The 24,129-nt window shown below is 37.1% G+C and overlaps 2 protein-coding genes across 2 annotated transcripts; both read left to right on the top strand.

Annotated features, from left to right (window-relative positions):
- Positions 1 to 2,024: 2,024 nt before the first annotated feature.
- On the top strand, positions 2,025 to 3,228 carry LOC136238808 (uncharacterized). Its single transcript, XM_066029409.1, has one exon. The coding sequence runs from the start codon at positions 2,043 to 2,045 to the stop codon at positions 2,955 to 2,957; it is 915 nt and encodes a 304-aa protein (XP_065885481.1). The 5' UTR covers positions 2,025 to 2,042; the 3' UTR covers positions 2,958 to 3,228.
- A 5,012-nt stretch (positions 3,229 to 8,240) lies between these two features.
- On the top strand, positions 8,241 to 22,933 carry LOC136238730 (protein NLRC3-like). The gene is made up of 3 exons (XM_066029303.1): positions 8,241 to 8,397; positions 19,492 to 19,713; positions 20,008 to 22,933. The coding sequence occupies exons 1-3, from the start codon at positions 8,325 to 8,327 to the stop codon at positions 22,758 to 22,760; spliced, it is 3,048 nt and encodes a 1,015-aa protein (XP_065885375.1). The 5' UTR covers positions 8,241 to 8,324; the 3' UTR covers positions 22,761 to 22,933.
- The last annotated feature ends 1,196 nt before the right edge of the window (positions 22,934 to 24,129 follow it).

The following is a 24,129-nucleotide window of genomic DNA, read 5'->3' as shown; positions in this document are numbered from 1 at the left end:
CACACACACACACACACACACACACACACACACACACACACACACACACACACACACACACACACACACACACACACACACACACACACACACACACACACACACACACACACACACACACACACACACACACACACACACACACACACACACACACACACACACACACACAGTATTACTTGACAAGATATTTTGTATATATAACTATATATACATACATGCAGATTAAATCTACATATTACATAGTCAAGAAATGGCATGAGTGTGCTATATGATATTGATGTCAGTGTTATATTACAAGGACGTGGAGGGACAAGAAGGGTGGAGAGTGAAGCCCAAGGTTGAATGTAAATAACACAGATATTACACAAGTGCTTGCAATAATACTGGCTTCCATTACATATGTTTTGTAGTAATTTTAGTTGCCACCTGTTCATTAGATAACATAATGTTTTTTGTAATGTGTTTAAGTATGTAACTAAGTCTTCTGTGGTGATGCAACTGTACATATAATATTCACCTGGGCTAACCGAATAATTCACTGTAAAGCTGTAACAGCATGATTACATGTAATTCTACAATTATGCACCATACTATGTTTCTAAAATATGTGGCCTAATTCAAAATCAGTAGAAGAAAAGTGGGAGTATCATGTATATCTATTGATAGTCTGCTGTACAGTGATATATGTACTTACAACATTACAATGTACATTAATATTATTATGCATAACTAATTGCTGGGGGAATATTGTCAGGTATGAAACCAATGATTAATGCTGTGTTTCTATATAGCTATACTTCCTCTAATTATTTGTATACATGTGTAGCTAGCCTTATAGTTATGACTTTATTTTTTCTCAGTTTGTTTGTAATAATACAATTCGTAGTGTTTGGCACGTGCATATTGTTACTTACATACAATCAGCAACTGTAAGATGCTTGATATTATAGAGATATATACAGCAAATTGCATTTTATGGTGTGGTATGTAGGATGCTAATATTATTGACATAATCACAGTGGCAGATCAAGAGGTCTGCTAGGATTGCAACTTTGCAGTCAAATGCTTTAAACACTATTATGGTACTTGACATATTATAGGTATAAAAAGGTTCTATAAGACTGCTGTGTTTCTCAGTGTTTTTTTTTTTAAAAACAATACTGTATATATATATTATGTATAAGACTGTGCTGTGTTAATTTACCAAGTTGCATCCTCACACCCTTTCTAAAATTCTACTTTATTCTATAGCCATATTACAATATTTATGTTGCATACTCCCCTCCCTGTATTCCAGCTCTACAATTGCCACCACTAAGCTGAACTGTTGCTTACTATCTATTTATTTTCAACTTCATAGCTGATCATTTACATTGACTGGCATGACTGTAATCTGTTTGTAAATACTGTATGATAGGCATATTGTGTCTGTAACTTTTCTGGGGGAGCATGCCCCCGGACCCCTAGCATGTCGGATTGAGCATGCTACACATACTGTGTGCTTTGCACACTATTGATATATCCACCTACCATATATAAACAAATTATGTTGGGGGGCTCTGGTTCGTACTTACTTCCCTGACCCCTGTTTTTTTTTTCTTTTCAGGAAACCCTGTGATGCTGCACAATCACTGGTACTATTTCAGCATAACATCATATGTATCATGAATTTAGGAAATGCGGTTAAGTCAAATTGCAATTGGAGCACTGCATATTTCTGCTATATGTGCGCATGCTTGGTACGGAAGTACTTGCATACAGTGCTAAACACATCCCCTGTGATCAAGACTCTATATCAGCCAAACTTTCTTTAAGCATCCCAATAATTATATTTCTTATGCTTATAGCTTTTATCTTAAACCAAATTTACATTCCTTAAATGCCAAATACATCAGGTATTGTCCTATTTGTTATTATTACATTACTGCTCAATGAATGATGTAGCTATGACATAATGTCTCTTCTAAAAGTTATAAATTGGAGTACAGCCTGTACTGATGGCAGTTACCAGCAATTGACAACACAGGACAGTTGCAATTATGATGTCTGCTGTCATACCAGTACTAGCTGTACTGGTGAACTCACTAGTGATGGCTGAAGATGGTACCTGCAGCACAAGATATGGATTTGATATTGACCTCCCTGGATCATCCTGTGCTGATATATACTACAAGAACCCTGAAAGTCATGGAAAGTCTGGCTACTATGTCATCAAAACTGGTCATCTCTTCTTTGCCTACTGTGATATGGAACTAGAGTGTGGTGGTACCAAAGGAGGTTGGATGAGGATTGCTGATATTGATACTAGAAGAGGAGACCAATGTCCTAGTGGATGGGTGAAAAGTTCTCAGCACCATTCTTGTAAATCAAATTACAATGGTGCTGGTTGTTACTCTACTATCTTTGATACACTCTCTACAAGTTACAACAAAATGTGTGGAAAGATAATTGGATATCAGAAAGGAAGTATGGACGGATTTTATCCATCTGCAAGAGCTCATGGAAGGTTTACTGGCAATTATCTACCTGACATTATGTCAAAGTCTTTGGATGGAGTATACGTTGATGGAATATCAGTTACTATTGGTAGCCCACGTAAACATGTATGGACTTATGCAGTTGGACTTAGTGATGACTACAACTATCTAGGTTTTAACTGTCCATGTGCTAAATATCCTGGACCAGATCCTCCTGTGTTTGTGCATGACCATTACTACTGTGAGTCTGGTAACAATGGAGAGTATGAAATAGACAAACTGTACACTGAGGACCCATTGTGGGATGGAGCTGGTTGTCTTTATGAAAACAGTTGCTGTTATCAACCTGGTATGCCATGGTTTTATCGTCAGTTCCCCAAACCTGAAAATGGGTATATCGAAGTGAGGATCTGCAGGGATCAGGGATATTATGATGAAGATGTTACACTGGAACAGCTTGAACTGTATGTCAAGTGATTAGTTTACAGACCATTCTTCATTGTCTACTGTGTTTAACTTTTTTGCTTTAGTACGACATCACCCACTAAGATAGTAGTATTATAAACCACTTTTAAGGTAACTAAATACAATAATCACAAAGCATTAAAACAAACACCTACACGTGTGTAATGATTTCAAAAGGATGTAGTACATATAGTGATTTTCTACTGTTTGTGTCACTGTTGATTATTCCATGTTACTGCAATTTAACTGGTACATTATTACATAAAAAAACATTCATCATAATTTTTTGAACTACTGTACATACCGGTAAACAGAGTGTATAGCTATAGCATGCTACCATTTACAAGAAATTGTTACTCAAATGTAACCTATATCAGTTGACAGGTTACTTAATTTTACATACAATGATAATGCCAACAGCACACTGAAATTGACACACTTCATTATTATAAGTGCTGTATCTAACAAGCTACTGTAGCCATATAAGTCTAAACCATAATCCTGGCATTGGCCAATATTAACAACCAGAACATGAATTTATTCAAATTGCAAAATTCATTCTAGGTTTAGATGTGAATTGTATAAATCTACATTACAATAAAACATGTGCAGGGACAATGTAATTTTCTCTGATCCCAGTAAAATGTCAAAACCTAACATAAAGTCTCACCTTATAATAGATAGCTACTCTGTATCTTCAGATGTCCCAATGAACTGTTTGAGGAGATCAGAAAACATTTACTATAAACTAAGGTGAAGTCCTTTACTGCTATTGGTAAAAGTCAACAGTATACCATTACTTATATCTGAAACAGCATATTTTTTTATAGTGATCATCATCTAAAGTATTGCCAAAATATCACTACATGTACATCACAATTTTTAAGCTAAGAGCATCTTTATAACTGCAATTTTTATTTTATTAATGCCATTATTGTTGAAGAGTATGAGCGGTCATACTGTGAGATAACGAAGCACACGCAGCCTAGCTTGAAGCAATGACAAAAGCACTTTCTCAACAAGAGCATTCACTTAGTACAATATCTGAATCTTTCAAACTGCAAGATTGATTGAGTTATACTAATCAGGTGGAGCTATTGCCATGGAGATGTATGTGCATTGCCATGGAGATAAGTGTGTAGTTAGTATTAGTAATGTGATTATTTATAAACACATGTCACACAATACTTCATGAAGATGCCAACCAAAATTTCTTTACAAATTATAACTTTGAAATACACTGCCAGAGACAGCTGCTATCATCATATTAATAGTTTTAAAAGTATGATTTTTTTAATGGAAGGATATACTTCTAACCACAAGATCAAATTAGCTATGTAGCTCACTAATTCAATAGACTTCAGCTTAGTTTCTTGTGAAGCATCTTATCTTAAATTCGATAACATTTATCTCAGCTATGCAAGTCACACGTAGGATTCCTTTCTCAGTGAACTTACCTGTGTCCTTCTTTGTGTCCCATTGATCTTTGTCAACAGCACAAAGTGTCAATCTGTGTAGTTTTCGTAATAGCTTCCCTACATTTGTAATGGGAATTGTTCGTGCTTTCCATTGGGACTGAATTGATTGCAGAGCTCCTTCTTGTAATGTTCTTCATTTGTAATGCTGTGTAATAGACTGAACACAACTGACAACTAAGCATAATAGTTGCTTCGCAATTCAAAAATTTGACAATTGAAGTGAGCGTTCAGGCAAAAACAATAAACCTGGCTCCATTGTTTCTTATAATGTGGTTAACTAGTCATAATAATGTAATCAAACAACAACTAGGAATTTTAAGTTAGATTAGGCATCAAAGAAATACAAATTAGTGAAACAAGGGAGCTCACTTACACTAGAAGATATACTAGCTAGCATCTACTCCATAAGTCAGTCATGAGACTGATATAGGGATCAAATGTGCAATAGTATATCTTCAGATACAGGCATGTTTTATTTCTTTGATCCCTAATCAAACTTGAAATTCCTAGCATGTCTGAATTAATGCTGACAAAACAGCGCTCGGAAGGTTCAACTACATCCCAACCTTGCATTACCATGTTAACAAGTGAAACCTCTCTTCAAACATTTCATAATTGAAGGAGCACTGTCCATTATATATCCTTGCTCAGTCTTCAGTGATTTGCTGGTTCAGTAGGGTAACATTCTTCACTGTGTGACTAAACTGGTTGTGGTCAGGAAATGAATAAATGCTAGAAATCTATATGTTACACAGAAAAGGAGCAATTTAGCTTCTGCACAATCATCTGTTACAGGTCTTAAATACTCTGAGATATGATATTTAACCAAAAAATAATACAAAATGTGACTGTTCTATTAGGGTAGTTGACTGCTCTATTAGAGTATTTTGATCTGTACCTTTGCAGATCACTGCATAATTGCCTGAATATACTTGACCAGCTTCTGGATTACCTTGGATATGCCCCTGGTTCAGCTATAAACAAGTGAACCTGTAGAGAGCTCAGCTACATTAGAAGTCACTACATATATGGCACAAAGCATGTACCTCAAAGTATAGCTTACCTGTCAGTAAATTTACTAGAGAATTCATAGAACTCACACTGGCTGCTTTTTTGCTGTGAAAATTTTGCTCACATGGGTGAAAGTGTACAGATGTACAAGCATGAGCGTGCACGCATGTGCGCGTGTGCACACACACACAATTACAGTAACCATTCGCAAAGCTGTGCAGCTGTAGAGCATGTGCCTGGTTAAAAACTGATTGCTAGGTTATTTTGACCAAAAATTCTTGTTATAATAACAGCAATCTTGTGTTGTTTTTAACAAATAAATTTGTCAAACTGGTTTTAAAAACTGAAATAATATCCAAGAATTGTATGCAATGGTTCAAACTCAACTCATTTTCACAGATGAATTAGTACATTAAATATGATAGTGAATCAGTTATATTTGTATCCTTGGTGGCTAGTGTACTTACACATACAGACCTACATCCACTGAAAAAATGAAATGACTTGTAAAATAATCAACTGAATATTGATTGTCTTGATTTCTAACTACCATTAAGTGTATCGAGGATGTGCTTGTACACCCAGGTGTATATAAAGTTAATACAGAATTCTGGAGGTTTATCTATTCCCATGACTACAAAGCTGTAGACTATTATAATGGTAGCGATAAGCTCATGCTCAGTTTTGTTTCACTCACATCTATATAATGCCTGGTCTAGAAATATCTTTAGTGAAAACATTGAAATTCAAGAGAGAGAAAAACCATCATTAGGATGTTTAAACACACAATTATAATTATATTATATACATCAGACACATGTGACTATACATGCAAAATACACGGTACAAACATGGCAAGGAAAGTACAAAAATAAACCAGAACATGACATATGAATGAAATTATAACATTAAATAAGGACATAACTAAACTACAATCAAGTGTTCCATTCAGGACAATCACATGTTAAGAAGATGCGTTGTGATGAAGTGATAGCTCTCTGAGCAGCTTTGCTCACGATAGACTTATAAGTGACTACAGACTGTTCAAGTGTATCTTGCAAAGCTCTGAGTAAGAAAATGGCCCAAGCAGCCGATTTCAATTGTCGAGTATAGAGTTTTGTACCCTAAATAATCCAGCTCTAAAATTAATAATTGACACTCAGGTACTAAATTTGTGCTCACAAGTGATCAGTGGTGTTGAATGGACATATTAGCTCTACCAGTTGAATCCTATGATGTTGCTCATTATAGATAAAAATATCAGGATGATAATAATACAAGATGTGAGCTCTATAGCCATCAATATCAGCATAAAATACAGCATCTCCACAGTGTAACTGAATATCTGACAATAAACACATCATAACCTCATCATGCCAGTAAGTGTATATGCCTTGTTGAAATGCAACAGGAAAGCCATTTAAAATATATGCAGTTGTAGTTCGGGAGATTTACAAAGGTAACAAACAGAGCCTGCTTGAATTTGCCAACCACGTAAATTCATATAGAAGTCAGAAGGGTATCACAGGAGGCATGCAATATGAAGATAGTTGGTCAGGATGAACACCTCGGTTCTACAAATGGCTTGATGCTTCAAGAAAAGCAGCATCCTTAAATTTACACTGAACACTGCTTATGACTACACTGAGCTGTTTACTTATCAATAGCAACTTTCTTGCTGATACAATTTCTTTGCAGAAGGGGTGGCAACTAACTGGTTGATGGCCTGGATAAGAATCCCACAATGATTATCATTAATCTGGAGCAATCCAGAACCATGCAAGGTCAACTTTTAAAGCCAACTCTTGAAGCATTGGATCAGATGACTGTGAAACATTGGCCAAAAGGCTTAGCTTGCAATGTTCAATGACTGGAAGAGCATGCTCCAAGATCATACAGAATGACTCTGGAAACACTTCGAGGTAAATGAAGCCACTGTTTAAGGTATTTGGTGCCAAATTCTCCATCCTTGTGATAGCAGATGGACTACCACAATCTACTGCAAGATGAAAACGAATAATGGAAACAATGTAATTCCACACTTTGTATTCTGATTGTAAACACACTCTGTCAACAGCTTTGCCAAGAAGGGTAGTGAATCTATCAATCATAACCTCAACTTTAATGGATACGCTGATACAATATAGCGACATCATTTCACTCCAACATGAATAAAGTTATCATGCTAATGAATCTTTTATGCAGATATTTCTATATGAATGCTCTATTAGAGATATACTTGACTGCTGAGAGAAAACATCAATGATTAAATGATGACAATTTTGTATAAATTAAATGCAAGTGAGTCCTCAGACCGGCACATCATGTGTGTGCTACCACTAATTTTTTAATCATTAATTCTTTCAGTACAATACAAGTGTATTGATGGTCTGCCAACAACCTGTGCTGGCACTATTAGAATATCTTGAAAATTTTCAAGAGTACTTGTGTCCCATCTATCCTTCCCTGAGAGATAAATGTACTACTAGCTCAGTACAGACTGTCACGTGATGCACTGTATAGCTACTTTTGACTTGGTGTATGAGGTCCTACTGAAACTTTGAATTTAAATTCAGTTAGGGGATTTCCAAAACCTTTGGAAGCCCTCTCTACGCCCCTGAACTTGAGTCTCGCCCGCACTACTGATGCAAGATGGGCGGTCATATTTTCCCCCCTTACACGGCATGCACGGCACTGACGCGAAGTCTGTGGTCTGGTGTTTGAAACCTGAAGTCTGCAACCATATATAACTTAGACGCTAGAATCATGTACTTGATCCGATCGACTTGATCATGCAGTGATTACGATAAGGTCTCACACGTTGTGTACACGTGATTTGAGAAGCGATTTCCAAGAAAATTTTGAATACCGCCTACGTTGAGCCACGAACATGGCACATGAGGGGCAACCAAGAGAACAACTTCCTAGTGTAGATGACAGTGAAACACTAAAGTTTCGAGGCAGTAAGTGAATTAAGTGTATATAAGTGTGTATATCTTGCTGACGTAGGCGTAGGTCCTGTAGTAGTCCCAACAAAACAAGGAATGTTGATTTTCCAGTTTGCTTTCGTACATACTGCTAACGCTTTAGGCGTGACTGCAATTGTACTGGTGAATTCTAATTAAAGCTCACCAGTAATTGACTTGGAGTAAAAAAATGTCACTTCTTAATTGTTATTCTAACCTCACCACGAAATTACTGAAAATATACCAGGGTACAATGATTTGTGCTGGTAGTCTGGTGAACATAGCATACACTAGTTGTGGAGAAACAACTGTCCAATCAGAATCGAAAATCCATTTTAACTCTTGGCAGTCCATACAAACCCACAATCATAATTTTCATCAAAGTAGAGATTGTTGATGGAGTAAAGGATTTCTACACTGTATTATCATCAGGTTATTAGGCATGACAAAGTCTTAAGTGTTGATGATAACCTCTCAATTGCACTGGGTTGGTTGACTACTTGTACCTGTTCGTTCTTGAGTCCTTATGTTGTTCTTGAGTCCTTATGTTGTTCTTGAGTCCTTGTGTTGTTCTTGAGTCCTTGTGTTGTTCTTGAGTCCTTGTGTTGTTCTTGAGTCCTTGTGTTGTTCTTGAGTCCTTGTGTTGTTCTTGAGTCCTTGTGTTGTTCTTGAGTCCTTGTGTTGTTCTTGAGTCCTTGTGTTGTTCTTGAGTCCTTGTGTTGTTCTTGAGTCCTTATGTTGTTCTTGAGGCCGTCCTTCCGTATCATCGCCTAAATACTTGGCTTCATTTCATCATTACAGTTGCCATTTTAGCTGTAGTTCTCCAGATCAACTAGGCCCACATCCCTAGCAGGTCCATTTCAAAGCGGTTCAGTGTGATATGGTACACATTTACACTATCTTGGAAATCGCTCTGATTCAAGATAGTTCAAACTGGATTGCTAGTATCAAACAGGCTGTAAAGCACAACTTGTGTATGCTATGTTAACCTGACCCTTGAAGAGCCAGGTGCCGCCAGACTACCAAGGCAGTAATTTCTGGTCTGTTTGCTGTAAATATCGTTCTGGCTAAGGTAGTGTAGTGATTTTAAAACTTTAATTTCTTGCCACTATTTGCATTAGGCATTAGGTTAATCAAGTTCCCTTACAACACTTGTATCTTATAATTGCTAAGACTCAAACCAGTGTCTATTCAGAATTTTGTTTATTGAGGAAGTGACTGAGTGCGAGCCTATATACTACTACACTTATCCAAGATGACAGCCACATAAAACAGTTACAATAACTGCCAGACTAGTTAGTCAAGTCTGTGTTAAGAGTACTGATTTTTAGTGAATGGGTAAAGCCAGATCCTAGAGTTTAATACATGAGTGTTGCTCACATTGCAATTCTCTTAGTAGAACACTTCGTATGTGAACATGTTGAATAAAAATAATTGTGTGAGGCATTGCATTGACTGTATGATACCACAAGACACCGACAATCTATAAGATCAGGGTGAATATCTTCAAGAAAAAAAATTAAAATAGGGTATCTGAGATTGAACATGAGATTATTTTTCCAAGGCTATCCACTAACAGCCATTCACAAAACAAGCATTTTGAGACTGATTACATTAGGGGGTATTTCTGCTGGTTTTGCATGCTATTTTGAAGGCAAACTGGCTTAGACAATTTAAACTTTCAGAGGATGACTTTAGCGACAAGTCGAGTGTGCTGTTTTGAAAACAAGCTTAATCAAAGAAACTGGGCTCTCACATACTGAAAGCCATCACTACCATATACGTACAAATTTTTGAAGTATGTGATTTTTGTGGTTCAGCAAATATCAAGATTTTTGTGGTTTTATTTTCAACGATCGCTATTTTTTTATTGAGGTTATCTATTAGAAAAATAGAAAGCATAGAGATATTCATTATTTTGAGATGATGAAAATTTGGCGGAACACTCAGCAACCATGAAATCCGTGAAAATTACAAAAATTTCAGTATGTAGGAATTTCTGCTATTGTATATGTGCACTTGGACATTTTTAAATTAGACCATTCTGAAAGAATTAAGATTATATGTACAATTTTTAAGTTGGAAATTTTACGTATTAGACTGTCAGATTGAATCTGAGGTAGTTTTTACTATTTTAAAATCAGTGTACATAGCAGTTGTCACTCACAATTTTGGGGGTCTTAGATTTCAAGGAGGAAAAGCTCCCCCCCAAACAAAAAAAAGCCTTAGAATAAACACTGGCAGTAAACACCAATAGTCCTAGTTAAAATTATGTGTATATTCCATTATTAAACCAGGTGTGCACCCATAGATGGCCAAAGGACAGCTGTGGGCGTGTACCTGGTTTACTGAAATTGTTTCTATAAAAATTGTTTGTGTCTGTTAGGGCTGAGCGATACTACCGTTTTAGCGATATATCACGATATTTTGAAAGTATCGATATCGCAATATTTTGTTATTAACTATCGTGATACCATGCCTGTACATTACTGTCATTAAAAATCCATTTGTTATGCAGTATTTGGCTAAGAATCCTTGGAAATGATAATGTCCACCCATCTGGTTTCCCCTGCAGAGAGGTGTGAACACCATAACAACCTCAAAGCATGTGTTACAATAACTGTTACTGTAAACAATGATGATAGTGGCTAGTTTGCTATCACCTATAAGGACTTCCTGCAGGGATGCTGAGCAATATGCTATGTAGCACCAGCTATGATTGACTTATTTGTAAGTATCGTGAACTATTCGGTATCGTGAATAGTGGCTTTAGTATCGATCGTGATACTAAAATGGCAGTATCGCTCAGCCCTAGTGTCTGTGTAGTGCATGTATGTAGTGTGTCTGTGTGTGTGTTGTCTGTGTGTGTGTGTGTTGTCTGTGTGTGTGTGTGTTGTCTGTGTGTGTGTGTGTTGTCTGTGTGTGTGTGTGTTGTCTGTGTGTGTGTGTGTTGTCTGTGTGTGTGTGTTGTCTTTGTGTGTGTGTGTTGTCTTTGTGTGTGTGTGTGTGTGTGTGTACCTACCTACCTACCTATCTGCCTATCTAGCTATGTTTGTCCATACGCACCCAAAAACCATTAAATGGTAAAAGTAGCCAGTATGTCAGAAGTAAGGGCTAAATAATGTATGAATTAAAGCACTTGTGTGGGTGAAGATCAAACGAATAAGAGTGCTATATGCACTGTAACACTGAAAGGCACTACATATGGAAAATATGGAAAACAATGTTTGGAGGCCTCATAAGCTACCAGAGATAGCATATATACCCCTTCAAATTGAAAGAGGACATGTCCCATACTTGTGCAAATGAAAATGGAGGGAAGCAATAGACACTCTGTGCGTAACTTGTAGACTTGTTAAATTACACTTCCTTAGCAGAGTATAACGATGTAATTAATCAATTACAAACTAAGGGGTGATCCACAATTTTCTGCTTTTTTGCAAGCGTACAAACTGTACACTAGGGGGGAGGGGGTAAAATTGCATGTACGCTTTTTAAAAATGTCAATCACGTGAGTTGGCGAGAAATCCGAATGTAGTGATAAGGCTCTAGTAGTAAACCTCTACTGCTACTTATTCAGTGTCCAAGTGTAAACAGTGGTCTAAAGTGAGCTGATGCTGTTAATGCATAGGCCCAAGCCAACACATGATTGGACGAAATTGTGCTTCGGTGAACTCTGGAAAACACTGAGGCTATAGCTAGGGTTAGCTACCAATGAAAAGAAGCTTTATAAACTAAAGGAAAGATAAAGCTTATTGAATCTACAGGTAAGACGCTTATCACCGTGATAACACGTACCACAGGCTTATAACAGCGCTTACTTTTCTTTCTCTTTAGTCTTAGCCTAGCAATCTAGTAACACTGATAAACGGTTACAACTGAATAGCTTGTAGCTACACTGCTTGCTGCTTTTGTTTTCTACCTGCAGATGTTGTGGGTTTAGGGAGGCTGGATTAAGTGGGTACTAATTTGTTTAGACTACATAGTTGTGGTAGTTGTGGGTTGCCTATAGAGAAAACCTGTCCGCTCTGCAGTGTGCACCCACATCTCCTGACTCCACTCCACCTCAGACTATGGTGAATACCTAACAAACTAGTACAGACACTTTACAACAACTTGCAATTTAAATCCGTAAAGCATATTTCATAAAGCGTAATTCGTGAGAAACTATCTCGCTAACTGGATTATCCACAAGATCATTTAATAGCACAATGCTACAAATACTATGTACCTTGCCTCTTGTACTCGTCCTGTACAGCAACTGCGACCTTAGAGCTCAGCAGGCTCAAGCTAACAATTATTTAATGGTCACATGAGCATGCTTTTTGATTTGAAAATTTGCAAGGAGTAGGAAAGTGTCTGTACTACTGTTGCTACTGCCAGTGTTGGGATGGTTTTGTATGAACATGTTGAAAATAGCCAAGAACTGTTTCTATGATGTGTATGTACATATTTGCAAATGTGCATCAGCTGCAGGTACTAATTCCTGCTATGTGTAGGGATGTTTCTTTCAGGGTATCAGCTTCAAAAGCATAAGATGTCTAAAAGACAAAACAAATACCATACATGAATTTTGCAATATTACAAAGTATCCATGTGTTTGTTCTGCTATACAATACATCAACATTTATACAGTACGCTTTGGGCTGGGGGGGGGGGGGGGTTAGAAAAAAGAGTACTCTTTGTACGCTTGCGAAAAAGCAGAAAATTGTGGACCACCCCTAATTAGTAAATGGTGAAATACATTCAATTACAATAACATGCTGTAGCTACAGTATCATTACATAGTTAGCTATAATAGTTAATTGCATGGCTTTTGTAAATAGCTGAATAGTTGATGAATCCCCTATTTAGCTACATGGTATAGCTAACTGCATGGGCACCTGATTTTTAGAAGTAGCAGGGCTCAACCCAGAATTGTTTCATATTCCATTATTTGTCTTGCTGTGGTTTAGTGGTTAAGAATGTTTCTGTGTCAAATATTCCATTTTTGGTCTGGGCTGGTACTTTGTGTTCGACCTGTAAAGAGGAACTACCGTACCTAAGGAAATTTTGACGTAAGAAAAATTTGACGAATTCAGACTTCAGCAGATTTGACGAATAAAATGTTGACGGAAATCAAGAAATTGTAGGCAAAACTTGTACTTGTAAGGGCACTTATAAACATTTGACGAATTTAAATTTGACGAATTAAACCAATTCGTCAAATTTTTTTGACATCAAAATTTCCTTGCGTACGGTATATCTCAGTACTGACAGTGCTTATGGTGAAAAGGCATTGTAATTGATATTTCAGTGTCTATAGACACTTTTGTGTACACTATAGTGATTAATGAACTATATACTCAATCACTTAGTATTACATTGTTGGCATAGAACTAACAGCAATATGCTGTTAGACCAAGCATGTACCCACAGCCGGCCACAAATTGCGACAGAATTAGGCAGCCTTGAGGATTACAAAATATTTCACTAGTTATCATACAGTATGATAGTACTGTATAGTAGGGACCATAAAGGTGTGGATGTGGTCCATGAAAAAGCATCACCCAAAAACCAGCCTTATTTTTCCCTGACGACGATGAGGCAGTATTGCTTGGGTAAAAGTGTACCCAAACAAGCCTTCAGATCGACCTGAAACGTTTTCGACAAGTTTCTACGGAATTTTAAAACCAATTATTAAACAGAATTTTCTACTGACTGACTGACTGACTGATGCCTTCAGACAAGTGCAACTCGGTAATGGCTAAGGCTACAGCTTGCAACTCGATAATGGCTAAGGCTACAGCTTTTTTCACTGTTCAACGTCGCTTCAGCCCAAGTGGTGCCTTTTGGCATACCACAGTATGTATAATGCATTCTTCATGGACTTACCAGTGTCCTCCTTTGTGTCCCATTTATCTTTGCTGACAGCGAAAGGTCTCGATTTGGTGGTAGCACGTGATGGCTTCCCTTCGTAATGGAAATTGTCTGTATTTTTCATGGTGGTTACTTTGATTGCAGAGGTGCTTTTCGAACAGTTCTTGATTCGTAGTGCTGTGTAACAGGTTGAACATAGCTGACAACAAAGCGTAATGGATGCTTCACTTTTCAGACGATAATTGGTGGCTGGGGCGCACAGTGCCATTTCTTTCATTTGATGCGTATGCGTGGGTTCACCAGTCATGATAATTTTATTTTACAAAAAAGTTAACAAATAAGTACACACAAAAAATTTGGAATTTCAACTAGAGTATGGACCATAGCAAAAAGTACACAGTAGGGATATAACACTTCTTTTTATTTTACTGTGATTTAATATCGTGCACTACTCCAGCTTGTTTCAGTACTTTTTATCAATGTGCTATGGTCCCTACTCTAGTTGAAAATTCCAAAATTTTTGTGTACTTGTGAAACACAAAATTACAATAACTATATTATTAATTGGTGATAGGGAAGAGACAGTAGTCTTACAAAAAATAAAACAGTGGTTATAATGTATCTAGTTTAGTTTTAAAAATAAGTACTAGTGATACATACAACGTCACATGGTAAACTGTTCCAATCATTTATTATTCTTTGTGAAAAACTGAATTTGTGACCCACTAAGTGAAAACCGGCCATTTTCACAAAATTCTATTTTGCCATCAAACCATATTGAAATACACTGGGTAAAAATACACGTGCTGCATGAAAAATTTACGCATGCTTTAAACACTTTCCTATGCACTGAAGTTAAGCCCAAATCAATATAACCCATATACCACTGGATTCGCCTGTTTATGGATTGTTTCGTGTTCACACAGCAAAGGATACATGAGTTATGGGTGTTTATTTACGGTACAGTAAAAAAAAAAACATTCACCATCATTATTTCTTAGTTGGAATGGCTTTCTTCTTTGTCAACACGGAGGAGTACAGGGAAAGCACCATACCTTGATTGATTTGTCAGTTCATGGTGCACAGATTGAGCCAAGTCCCATCTTTGTAGCTTGTTTCAGTCGTGAGTTATGATCGATTATCTAAGCATATGTAATTTGCTTTCCATATTGTCGCTGTACAAATCGAGTTTATCACCGTTCCAACTGTCAAACGCTATAACTCCAAGACCATTCATCATAGTAGGCTGAAACTTTGACTGTCCAATCTTTTGTTACTATAGATTGCAGAGATGCAATAAAATGGAATTCGAGGAATGTGCACAAACGGCTGCTTTTTCTCAGCTGGTCACATTTAGTATTAAACCAATAATTCTGTATGCATTGCAAGTATAAGGAAAAAATAAGAATTTTAAGCTTGATTAGGGATAAAAAGTAGGGAAACAAGGGAGGTCACCTACACCTGCAGATATACTAGTGAACATTTACTTGTTTGTTTACTTTTTAGTAACATTATTATACTGGTGAATCCACGCATACTGCATCAAAAGAATGGAGTCAGAGCTAATATTTTCATCTGAACACACACCCCAGTTATAAATTACTGACTTGAAAGTGAAGTAGCCATCATGCTTTGCTTTCAGCTATGTTCAGCCCGTTACACAGCACTACAAATGAAAAACAGTAGGAGAAGCGCCTCTGCAATTGATCCAGTCACCATGGAAAATACAGACACCACTAAATTTTAACTATTCGGCTATTTTTTTTAGCCTTGGTAATTTCGCACCACGACTAACTACCCACGACCCAACCAATGCAATTGCACATTGAACTCACGTGATATCAAGACTAAACAAACTGTAATGCTACAAGATAGTTGTGGCTGATTTTATAACCTCTTCTGTGCCAAAGTAAGATCGTTATCTTGAATAGTTTGAAAATAGAAATCCACAAAGTTACCTTGTATGCATTTTTAACACTGACAGATGCAGTAGTTTGTATCTTCATGGCTACGTCAGATAACTCACAAGTTGAACATACCAAGTTGTTTGTAGTCAAGTTACGTTGCAAATGCTTTTGTTGATCGTAAGTTATGAGCAAGAATGTAAAATATTCACAGAGTTATCTCCATTTACCTTGTAATGCTTGTACTTTAATCTATTTACAACATTGTTGCACATACAAGATAAACTTTACAGCTGTATGTATTCACTTTCTGGTGTTAGTCCACCCCTTGTAAAAGAAGTAACAGCTGGTATGTTTATTATGTATCAAATTACATACTGAAAACTTATAGCTTTCGTGTGCATATCACATCTCTTGCTTAAGCAACTTTTTGTACATTTGTGGATTCCAGTACATGTTCATCTTTGTGTTGCATTTATAACGCTGTATGATAACGTTTATCATAGCACTCTTGAGTGTAATGATTTGGTCATTGGTTATTGGTACTACCTTTGTAGTAGATGCATAATTGTCATTTTGTAATATCCTATGTCCTAGGGAAGATGCTGAATGTGAGCAACATAGTAATGGAAAATGTCAATCTGTTTTACAAACGTCTGTCTGTACAGAAGCTTGCTTGCCAATTGCTATGTGATATTTTTATCCCAGATTTGCTAGATAGCATTTCCAATCCTCTGACACTGGTCAGGTGAGGAATCACAGTTCCTTCCAAAAGAGGTTTGATTTTGGTGCCAGCCTCACTGTCCCACGTGTGTTTAAGATTTATATTCCCAAACTGAAGCTAGGGAGATGTCCTTTTTTCACTTGATGGGATTCACTATATATTTGGTAGCCAACGAGGCCCTCTTTAGTTACTCTGCTATGTACAGGGTAATACCACCTTTTCATGCCTTCAGAAGCTTGAATTACACCCTGGTTCAAATAAGCCACATCAGAGAAAGCCCTCTTGTTTGGAAACTTGATACGAGATGGGATCACAGCCTGTAAAAGTATGAAAGGTACAGGTTGGCTTTATGTGAACATGCAGCAGAATGATGCTCTTAAAAGGGACCAGTACAAAGTTGTTGTGTTATTTAACACTTATTATTGTACTTTGGGTGAAAAGATCAAAGTGAAAAGTGTACTTTTATTTCCATATTGTACACCTGGCTGCACACTTCAAAGCTGGCAGTGTGCTGTATTTGCCCAAGTGTACTGTATTTTCCCTTTGATCCCAATACAGCACTGTTGAAACAGTAAACAAGTTGACCAAAGCATGACCAATGCCACACACATTATCACATTCCTTTCACCAAACCACTGCAATGTTATGAAGCCATTCAACAATTATAACGTATCATAAACACAAAACAATGTCATGACCTAAACACAAGTGGGCGAATTACCCTGAAAGCCATTCTTAGCGAATGCAGTTAGCGAGGGAACAGAGCAGATGGCATTATCAACACTACAAAGTGACTCCTGTCCACATTGTAAAGTTGTAAAGTCAGGTGGAACACATTAAGCGAATTCGCTTCCAGTTGCCTTCGTGGTATCGTTCCCAGCGCCACACCATGGCTTCTATAAATGCACTCTCACCCGCTACATGATAGCAAGCCTCTCTATAACAAAGTCACAGACTTTACTCATGGGAATTAAGCCAGGCCTCAACTGAGGAACAAGCAGTTGGCCACTTACTGTCGCTCTTGGCAGCTCAAATCAATTAAAGCTACTTAGCTAGCTAGCTTCATCACACTGAATCACTGCAATACACACGGTCTCGAACTAACGCGGATAGGCACTTACCTCCTGCTACTTGGCGTCACCCCCACTCTTCGTAGTCACTACTTTAGTACTATAAACCCAGTTAAAGCACCGCCGTTGCTTGTGCAATATGGAAAAAAATAGCACTAGTGCTTTAACTAGTATTTATTTTGATCAAGTTCATTCTGCATTTTAATATAATAATTAAGGGGCATAGTGTTTGTCCATTATGCCCTACTTAAGCTGCTGATAGAATAGATTTCATAGTTTACTAAGCTTTAATATCAGTGTTTCAGCATTAAACCTGGGATGGGTCACCCAGTCAACTGGGCCACATTTTACCCGTGTCTGACTTGCTTTACAGATTATCCAACATCCGAATCTAACCCATATTGGAATAAATTAAAGGTGTGGAAGTGTATTAACATGCCATAGTCTAAACCCAACTTTCATGAGCCATGTCCACTTATTGGAAGCACTGTCTGTAGACATACATGCAGTCACTCCCATTAGTAGTACTGCAGTCATAGCTTCTTGATGAACTCTCGATGTACAAAAATAGTAGCAATAAATTCTTTTCAACCATAGTAGTGTATTACATCTAGCGATACTCCGCTCACTCAGACGAGGGTTCGACAAACTCGACATAACCCGAAATCTTTAAGACTTCTAATGAGATTTCAAGATTTCCATAAGATCTTAATTATTGTGCCAGATTTTGCCAGCGATCTACAGCTTTTCAGGCCAGGTCCCTCGGATTAGACTAGAAGCTTCTTGGCTTTTTGAATTAACGAGCCTTCACAGGTCATGTGGTCGGTAACTGTATATGGTTAAAATGGGGTACGCTATAAAAGACTAATGCCTAATGGGACTAAGGTCCACGTGTTGTCCGATGTGTTGTCACACAAAGACTAAGTTACTACACTATTAGCTGTTGCTTGTGCAAATTGGAGCCAAAGCTACTAATCTGTTCATTAGGTACAAATTGCATTTGTATACCTTGTTTGTGTGCTAGTCGGGGTGATAATCGTGGCCCTGCTATAGAAAACAAGACAAAGCAGCAAAGCCGATCCACGTGTTGTCACCTGACACTACAGATCTGGAGATAGTACATCCATATGCTTATTCAATTTCCCCGAGGGTTTTGCACAATAGTACTTCATTTTATTGTTTTAGAGCTTTACAATGATCGTCTACAGCAACTTGTGCTGCAGCCTTTTAGTTTAACCTAATAAACATATTGGAGCTCATGTACTTGATCCTATGCATGTATAATTAGTGTACAGTTGTCCTATGTCACTACTATATTTTAATTTGATCTGATAATTGGTACTTAGTATACAGGGTGGTATTCTCCATTTTAAAGCTTCCTCATCACAACTAGGTACCAAAGTCATACTTAATATTATAGTGCCTAGTGTACACTGTATACGTATATCCCCAGTTCAGAAAGAGAACAACTGGAAACATTGACAACAATGCTGGGTACATGTAGTAATCTTTGTGTCTATACATCCACATGTAGAGCCACATCTGAAAGAGCTTGCAAAGCATTTCACACCTAACTATTCAAGCTACTGGAAGAAAATTGGAATCTATCTGAAAATTGAGAAAGGTCGGCTTGATGCTATTGAATCTAATTATCCAGCAGATGTGGACCGGTGCTGTAATGAGATGTTTAGTTTATGGCTTGACACCGATCCTAATGCAATATGGAGCAAAGTCTGTGATGCTATTGATAGTGAATGTAAGTGCTGTACTATATGTACCTTTTCTTTTGTGGGTAAAAGTGTTCAGTTAAGTATCCCATTTATTTAACAGAACTCTGTTCAAATACTACTAAAGTATGCTGACAAGCATGCACCCACACTCTAGATATTCTAATTGAACAGTCATTACAATTTCAAGAATACGGATAAGATAAACAAGAGTTTACTGTACTAGAACTAAACAATGGGCTATTTTTGTATATTTTAAGCACTATGTCCTGGTAGCTTTTGTTGTACTTGTACTAATATACATATTTGTGTTGCTTATACAGGTAAGGACCTTGTTGACAGCTTTAGGGACAATTTACGTGGCTCATATAAAGCAATCAGAGATGTCTCTGAAGAAAATGAGTGGCCACCAAACCAGCCAAAAATGATTGTTAGTGTTGTGGTAATACACCACACTGGCAAGAAGGGACAGAAGGAACTAATGGAGGTCGTTCATCGACATAAAATTGGAAGCCCAATTGTTGATCAGATGGCACTGTCCAAGGAAGATCCATTCAAAAAATTGTCATCAAAAATGCAACACTATAGAGAAGACCCATCTGACAATTCAAGAATAACAAAGAATATATCAGATATATTTTCTACAGACCCTACTGTTGGGACTAGTGTACCACCAAGAACTGTTTTAATTGAAGGTGCTCCTGGAATTGGAAAAACGGTGCTTGCTGAAGAAGCTGCTTACAGATGGGCCAACGGTGAGCTACTTAAAAACAAGAAATTCTTTTTACTGTTCTACATGCGGGATGACTACATTCAATCAGTTGAATCACTTTCTGATCTACTTGACAAGTATGCTAACCAAGATAAGGAAATGGTTAGTCAGATCAACCAGCATATCAATCGAAATGGTGGTGAAGATGTTGTATTCTTGCTAGATGGATATGATGAATGTCCTAAAAAGATTCGTTTTCTATCTGATCTTATCCGTGGTGAAATTCTTCCAAAAGCTATGGTGATCGTTACATCAAGGCCAACTGCTTCCACCTCTTTGTTTGTTAAAAAAGTTGAAATTTTGGGCTTTGCAGAGGAGCAACGAAATCAATACATTGAAATGTCACTAAGTAAAAAATCCAAAGGAAGATTGTTAGAGTATCTTGATAACAATCCCATAATCAACAGTATTTGCTACATACCACTGTGTTTAGCCATACTTATGTATTTGTTTAAAGAAGGGAGCTTACCAAGGACTTTAACTGAAATGAATAAGCTATTCATAATTCATACTATATGTCATCATATGGGTAAAAGAGGAGAAGCATTATCTGAAGGTTTTTCTAACATCAGAGATTTTCCTGAAGCAGTCTATGCTATAATACACAAGTTGTCACAGTTGGCATATATTGGGCTGCAGCAAAATAAGCTGGTGTTTACAAAAGCTGAAGTTAAAAAGGTCTGTCCAGAAATTTTTAGCAGTAAAGAAGCGTCTAATGGGTATGGCTTGTTGCCAAGTGTGAAACACCATCCCCAGAGGGGAGGTGCAGGGCACACTATATCTTTCAATTTCTTACACCTTACCATACAAGAATATTTGGCTGCTTATTTTGTATCAAATCTTCCTCCTGATCAACAGTTAGTAGGGATAAAAGAATTTTGGAAAGATCACTTATCATTTATGTGGATGATGTATGTAGGAATTTCTGGTGTAAAGTCTGCTACATTTCAACAGTTTCTTAGCAAGCAACAAGATTTAGCATCTGGTGGAACTGTACTAGGTAGAAAACAAGGTTTGCATTTGTTCCAGTGTATCTTGGAGGGTAGTGACTCTGATGTAACCTTGCCAGATGTAATCTCAGGGTTGTTTGCTGAAGACCGTATCAATTTACAAGGTTTAACATTGCTTCCTTATCACGTTCTTTCACTGACCACTTTTATGGCCAAGTCTCCGTCGAGATGGAAGTCGATAAACCTTGAAAGTTGTCACATAGGTGATACAGGTACGTCCATATTGAAACGTTTTCTTTGCAACAAGCGTTACAAGGCAAAAACATCAGCTATTGAGCAAATAAATTTGTTAAGCAACGATTTGACATCAATACATGACGCTTATTGTAAGATTATTGAAAGAGGGTATTTTCAAAGATTTAAGATGTCAAAACATAAACTCAGTGACCAGTTTGTTAAAAAAGTAGCCAGTGCAGTTTCAAAAAATAGCACCATTCAAGCACTTGACATATCTAGCAATAGATTTGGAGTTGATGGTGTAGCAGCAATTATGGCTTGTGTAAAAACTAGCACAACTCTTCAGTCACTGGACATATCGGACAACAATGTTGGTCACAGAGGAGCTGAGTTCATAGCAGGTGCTCTTTATAACAACACTGTTCTCAAGGAATTAAAGGTGTCACGTAGCGACTTGCATGATGATGGTGCAGCAGTTATTGTGAAATGTCTTGGATGTACTAAACTAAAAGAACTTGATTTGTCATGGAATTCTATTTCCGGTAAGGGAGTCAGCGAAATAGCTCATTTCCTAGGTGTTAAGAAAGATGCGAATACCCCCACAGAAGGTGCAGCTGGTAGCCATCGAGAAAATGAATCCGATTCTCAAGCCCATGCAAATCTTGAAGTATTAAATCTATCCCACAACAAACTTGGTAATGATGGAGCTGAATGTCTGTCATCTATGCTAAAAGTCAATTCTTCACTGAAAGTACTAGACATCTCCAGTAATGGCTTAACAGATGAAGGAGTTGCTTTTATTTGTGATTCTCTCATGTTCAATACTACATTACAACACCTGAAGATTTCTGGAAACTATGTCACTTCAGCCAACAACATTGCAGACGCTCTGGAAATAAATCAGTATCTTACAACTCTTAATATACAACAATATCCTGCTAAACCCTTATCCTTTTATTCAACAATTCTAAATGCTTTGCATAAAAATAATGTCTTAACAAGGTTGGGTTTACCAAAATGTACTGAGCAGTCTCAATTGGATGAAGCAATAGCAGAAATTAATATATCTAGAAGCCATCAGAACATTCACACTATCACAGTAGAGTACTACAATTAGTGGTAATATTTGAAATTGTGTACGTCTTATCTGTAGTCATGTATATAGTTAGTTGTTTGTATGCAGTACAGTAGTGATTAATGGTATTGAAATTCTCATTGAATGCTCTTTTCTCTTATTGCAGTTAATTTAGTGGTGGCAATGAAGCCATGTACGTACTATATGCAAGACATAAAAAATAACTGTTCAGTTGGTATTTTAAACCAGACCTTCATATAGAATGCTGGGCCTGTGCTAAAGCTTGAGGAATGCAAAATATGGCTCCGTGGATTTTATGTATGACTTGCTTGTGTATTTTCCATAAAATTAATTTGTATCTGTATATTTACATACAATTAGCTTATTAAGTATCATGTCGTCATTCTATAGGTCAGTGGCTTCATGGGTTCTGCCTTTATTAAGGTATTGAACTCATGCTCCCTTGAAAGCCAAAAATCAGCTGCAATCAAATGGCAATATTACTTCTGTATATGAGGGCCAGTCTTTACAACTCAGCCTTGTGATATAGACATGAGATCATTAATAACTCCTCTTCACACATGCACATTGTGTTAAATATGTAGCAATTTTGAAGGTGACCATACAGTGTTGCTGATGCTGCTACTTAAGTAGTGATGGTAACATCCTCAAAATAATGTTTTTATCACTTTAAAAATATTTCTTCATCCTAGTCATTCAGATCATCAACCATGTCCTTTTTTGTACATCAATACTTAGTCTATTCTTGCTGAGACCATGGCACCTACACTATATCTGCTGTACATAAAATAAGTGTATCAAACAATTGTGTGGTCATGTATAGCAGGTTCTCCAGCAACTTATCATATAATCATGCAGCTGAGTATAGTCTTTTAAAATAATTATAAGTCAACAATAATAGCTACTCAACGTAGTAGCCATGGCCTATCAAAAAGCACATGCACCACCACTCTAGGGTTAAGCAACTGTACATAAGGGGTGTTAGAATGATAAGTATGCTAACCAAGTTATTAAAGAATTGTTCTGTGTTACACTGACACTGCCTCTGAAGTACTAAACATTTTAGGGTTTTAATTGCTCTTTACAATTAATTGACATGTACCTGTAGCTATTACTAGTGTAATATGCATAGCTATGTAAGGTATTTATTCCACATACATGGTTACAGACTTATCGTACAGTACAGTATTAGGGATCATGAAGTTTTCTGGCCAAAAAATATCAGCCTCACAATACCTTCATGGCATTGACAGTATTGGTTTGGTGACCAAGCCCAAAAATGTCTTCAGTATGACCTGAAATGTTTCCAATGCAATTTTTTTAATTTATATAGTGATATTTTCTACTGCCTGATGGCGTAATGTATTTCGCGGACTGGACTCACGGACTG

Source organism: Dysidea avara, chromosome 11 (genome assembly GCF_963678975.1).
Source record: "Dysidea avara chromosome 11, odDysAvar1.4, whole genome shotgun sequence".
NCBI lineage: Eukaryota > Metazoa > Porifera > Demospongiae > Dictyoceratida > Dysideidae > Dysidea > Dysidea avara.
The sequence above is the reverse complement of the archived record's forward strand: the minus strand, read 5'-3'. Positions and strand labels throughout refer to the sequence as shown.